This window comes from Rhinopithecus bieti, unplaced genomic scaffold (genome assembly GCF_001698545.2).
Source record: "Rhinopithecus bieti isolate Rb0 unplaced genomic scaffold, ASM169854v2 scaffold_81659, whole genome shotgun sequence".
In the NCBI taxonomy this organism is placed as follows: Eukaryota; Metazoa; Chordata; class Mammalia; order Primates; family Cercopithecidae; genus Rhinopithecus; species Rhinopithecus bieti.
In genome coordinates, this window is record NW_016837762.1 from 1,190,702 (window position 1) to 1,195,958 (window position 5,257).

Consider the following 5,257-nt stretch of genomic DNA (forward strand, 5'->3'; position numbering starts at 1 on the left):
TTTTTTTTTTTTTTTTTTTTTTTGCCACAATTTTTTTTCCCGTGGTGAACTGAGAAGCTGATGGAGGAAGTGTTCTGATTTGAAAGGTGAGCAGAGATTTAGCTTTGCTCTTGCTCATGTCTCTCTCTCAAGTATCTACAAATATTTTGGACAACTTGGAAAAATCACTATACTAAACTTAGGTACTTTGCACTGAAATGATTCTGAATGTGTTGTTAGATCCTTTTTTTCCTGAATAGTAGTATCCTGAAGTGCTGCACTAGAAGGCAGTCAAAAAGAATGACAACTAGAATAGCACAAGTCAATGCTGTAAGAAACTTCAGCCCTGAGCTGTTTTTACTCTTAGGAGAATCAAAAGGCTGTGCCACAAAGTGATTTTGTAATCTTAACACGTTGACTGAATTAAGGAGTACCTCTGAATAGCAGAACTGAAAGGGTGGTGGCTGGCATGTGTTAGAATTCGCTCTTTAAGTTCCTGTAGTTTTTGCGTATAGTTTAATTGTATTAAAAATTAAATGTTGACTTAGTGTTATAATTTCCTAATGCCAATAGAAACTTATGACTAGTTTGGAAGCAGATTTGATCCGCTTTAATATCAAGTTTTCTCTTAGATTTATGTAACTTTTAATATGTCTTACGAAACTCCTGATTAATTTTTATTTCAGCTTAAACTTGGTTATAATAAAGACTATTTTGATCTTGTAATTTTGGGACAGTCTTTTCAAAAGTAGTTACTGTTTCTGAAGGTTAAGGAGCTTGCAGGAAACTAAAACCCTATTTCTGTTTTGTGACTTGGTGAGACACCTACTTAGCTGGACTGTTGTGAATTTATAAGTGGTTTGTGAGGAATTTCTAAGTATATTTTGTGTTCTAGATAATTCAGAATTGTTTGTTTGTTTGTAGGTCCCCTCCTTCTTTACAGATGCTGAGAGGCGATCTGTATTAGATGCTGCACAGATTGTTGGCCTAAACTGTTTAAGACTTATGAATGACATGACAGCTGGTAAGGAAAAAGCACTTGTCATGTAGAAGTGAATATACTATCAGAATTATGGATGTTCAGTGCTATTACTTTCGTATAGGTACAGAAACACAGCCTATTAAAAAATCAAGTCAGATTTGAAAAAAATCTACCTCTTACAATGCTTATGGTTAATGAGAAATTGGTACTTTATCAACCTTATGAATCTGCATTCATTAGATAATTCTTTCATGTTTTTTCTTCCTTTGAAAATGTAGCTTGAATTTAACTTTGTTTCCTTACAATGCATTTGTAGTTAGGAAACAAGTTTTCCCACAAGCTTAAAATTGTGGGCTTTAAAACTGCCTTGGCTTACAAGTAATTGGTTTAGTGTAAAAAAAAAAATTTACTGAACTGTAGACAGGTGATCACTTATCAAATACTGCTGTAAGCCTGTACTATCTGAATGTGTTACGCTAGGTATTGTGGATATACAGTGGTGATCACAGCATCTCTTCCTTGAGCTTTCATTAGTTTATTATGGTTACAGATGAACAAAAAATCACTTAAGGAAAAAAGTCAGTTTTATGCTGAAAAGTTTTACTCACATATTTGTTAGGTTTTGGAAAACTGTTAAATATTAGTAAAATACGTTCTTAGGTATACATGTTTAGAAATACAGTTGTTTAAAGTTCAGAAGAAAAACAGACTTTAGGGTTGATCAGCTGTTTACCTCGGATCTAAAAGAAAATTGGTAGGCACTGCAGTTGCTGTAGTTGTATATTAAATTCTTAATGTTTTTGGATAAGCAGTGTCCTAGCAGGTTGTGGTTGAAATGTAAGTATTGTATAATGAGTCTGATACTCTGTGTGACACGTGGTTATGTTTCACTGTATTCACGCCATATATGTTTTGTCTAGCACATCTCCATATATTGCAAAGCGATAGAGCATTGTTCTGAAATCAGAAAGAGAGTAATAATTAATTCCAAGAAAATCAGTGTGAAGTCAGGTATAAAAGGAATGTAATGTGTTCACCTTTAATTGTTTCAAGTTAATAGTCAAGCTTCCTGCATGTGTAATTTTATGTAACAGTGAGATTCCTAAGAAAATGTGAACCGAGGAATTGAAACATACTTATTTTTTTTAGTTGCTTTGAATTACGGAATTTATAAGCAGGATCTCCCAAGCCTGGATGAGAAACCTCGGATAGTGGTTTTTGTTGATATGGGACATTCAGCTTTTCAAGTGTCTGCCTGTGCTTTCAACAAGGGAAAATTGAAGGTAAAGTCATACATTGGAACTCAGTGTCGAAAACACATTAAGTGTTGTGACTTTAAGCTACTGAGCCTCTTTACTAGGCTTTTTCTTTTTGGTAATGAAGAGTTTTATTTTAGGTAAAGATGTTAACAAGAAACGGTTGCTAAGGTTGATCTCCATAAAGATGATGTAATTGTCTTAGCATACTCTTTAAGTGTTCTTGTTTCGGAAAGAAGAGGCTTTTGCAGTTATTTTCTATGTAGTCATTTAAAGGCAAAAATATCTTCGAGATTTATTCCTGACTGATTTGGATTTCATGTTATAATTTAAATATAGTCTTGAGTCTCTTAGTCTTTAATTGTTTGAGTAGTAATATTGAAGATACTAGTTACAAATGTGATTGAAAATAACCAGACTATTTGTTGTTTCAACCAAATTAGGTACTGGGAACAGCTTTTGATCCTTTCTTAGGAGGAAAAAACTTCGATGAAAAGTTAGTGGAATATTTTTGTGCAGAATTTAAAACTAAGTACAAGTTGGATGCAAAATCCAAAATACGAGCACTCCTTCGTCTGTATCAGGAGTGTGAAAAACTGAAAAAGCTAATGAGCTCTAACAGCACAGACCTTCCACTGAATATCGAATGCTTTATGAATGACAAAGATGTTTCCGGAAAGATGAACAGGTGTGTCTTGAATTCTACAGATTAATTAGATGGAACTTTTTTTGAAACTAGCCCAGGTGTCAGTTCTAGTGGGTGTCGTGAGTCTTGGCCTGCATTTCAGAATTGTGTGTTACATGCCTGTGGCTGGAGATGCTGTTGTTTTTATCACCACTAGCTCTAGGGGCCCTTCTGTGAAGAGAGCTTTTAAAAATACCTTTTTTAAGTACTCTCGTGGGTCTAAGTACTACTCTCAAGTCTTCTTGGTATTTTCACTTTTTAGTATTTCTGGGCCAGTAATTGAATACTGGTTTCACAGAGATACTGTGCAGGGACTGGAAATAACCATTGAAAGTAATGAGAATCAGATCAAAACATTTAGAAGGGCTGGACCTGTTGGTACATGCCTGTGGTCACAACTTTTCAGGAGGCTGAGGTGGGAGGATCCCTTGAGCTCAGGAGTTTGAGGCCTCAGTGAGCTATGATTGTGCCACTGAACTCAGCAAGACTCTGTCTCTAGGGGAAAAATTTTAGAAGTAAAATGGCAGTCATAAGCAATATAAAATGATTTATTTGAGTAATAGGAGAACTGATTGTCTTCCTCATTATCTTTCTGCACCTGTTTGGTATATTTAGCAAAGACAAAAGAGCTGTAAACTACAGTACAGCTAAACTTGGCCCATGTGGGATCCAGGGTGTCTGAGGGGGAAAATAATGAAATTCATTGGGTTATCAAAAGTAGGACAGGATATTGGTCTTAACCTTTCTAAAACAAGTTTTATTTGCTAAGGTCACAATTTGAAGAACTCTGTGCTGAACTTCTGCAAAAGATAGAAGTACCCCTTTATTCATTGATGGAACAAACTCATCTCAAAGTAGAAGATGTGAGTGCAGTTGAGATAGTTGGAGGTGCTACACGAATTCCAGCTGTGAAAGAAAGAATTGCCAAATTCTTTGGAAAAGATATTAGCACAACACTCAATGCAGATGAAGCAGTAGCCAGAGGATGTGCATTACAGGTACTTTCTCAACTCTGCTTTTGCTTGGTGTACAGTCCTTAAACAGTTTCCAGTGTATGTCATCATGGTAGGATAATAAACAGAGACCTGTGTCTAGGTAGCAGAAGGACATTTTAAACAAACCCGTAAAACTGTAGGGAGGTAAGGCCACTCAAATCTAAAAGATCCAGTACATTTCAATTAAAAGAACTACCAAGCTGGTGTTTCTCAAGCTGAGAATCAAAAACAGGTATGATTCAGAGGATATCACAGAAAACACAGCTGAAACACTAATAAACCGTGTGGTGGTGGCAGTTGTTACTTACAAAGCACATAGGGAATTAGAATGCTAATCGGATATAATAAGGAATTGATTTGGGGCAAGTTTCAGGGTGTTAGGAGTATTAACAAATGGTGTTAGAAAATAGATAACCTTCTCTTACCCCCAAATTGAGTTTTAATCTGCCTATCAGATAAAAAGGCAGCCCAGAAGCATGAAGTTAGTTTGGTGAGAAACACCAAATCTAGAAGTTATTTGCTATAAAAGAAAATACTAGTTTATATTTAGGATATTACAGTCAAAAAAGATCTAAATAGTTGTAAATAAAGTTTCAAGTTAACATATTTGAGTTTTAAGCTAGTTGGCAGTTTTTAAAATATAAAACAGGATTCTGTAAACAAAGGTATTTAGACTGACTGCCTTTGTATACTTATAAAAGGAAGAATATGTAGATACTAATTATTAATGATAATCCGTTGTATTATCCATCCTGTTCTATGGGGTTTTTGTTTTTGCTTTTTTCTTCATAATGGAATATGCCTCCTTTAATTAACTCTGATTCCTTCAAGTATTGGAAGTTTATATTTTCTTCAGAAGTAGAGCTAATTTTGGCCTCTCTTTTGAAGGATCCTATTCTAAATGATGATCTTTTTTGGTCTATTCAGCTTAATCATCTATTTAGCTATTTTTATATGTCCTGTCCAAATCGGGAATTGTCTACCTATCTGTTGGGTGTTGCCTTTCCCAAATTTGAATTTACCTTTGCTTTCTTCATTTGCAAAATTATTTGAAAATATCAACATTATGGCCCTCTGGGGGGTTTCTCAGACATTTGGAAAGCAGTGTAGACAGAACTGTTCGTGTATGTATGTGTACATATTCAAAAGTGATCTTGAAATTGCTGTCAGCAAGGCATTTCTAGAAAGACCAGTCTGTTTTCCTAATCCCCATGAAACCTGTTGTTGATTAACTGTCATTATCTTAAGATATATTATTTGTCTTTGTACCTAGTAATTGGCAGAGTATTTAGATGGTAAAATAAATTCTTTGTTTAGATGAAATACACTGGAAATGATTTTGGAATGTGAGTTTTTTTAA

At 34.8% G+C, this 5,257-nt stretch overlaps 1 protein-coding gene across 1 annotated transcript in view; it reads left to right on the top strand.

Annotated features, from left to right (window-relative positions):
- The first annotated feature begins 878 nt into the window (after nucleotides 1-878).
- HSPH1 (heat shock protein family H (Hsp110) member 1) overlaps nucleotides 879-5,257 on the top strand; it is a 16,790-nt gene continuing 12,411 nt past the window's right edge. Inside the window, 4 exon segments of the mRNA XM_017865928.1 lie at nucleotides 879-1,003; nucleotides 2,111-2,244; nucleotides 2,661-2,905; nucleotides 3,672-3,900. Coding sequence (XP_017721417.1) covers nucleotides 985-1,003; nucleotides 2,111-2,244; nucleotides 2,661-2,905; nucleotides 3,672-3,900 — 627 coding nt within the window. The 5' untranslated portion in view covers nucleotides 879-984.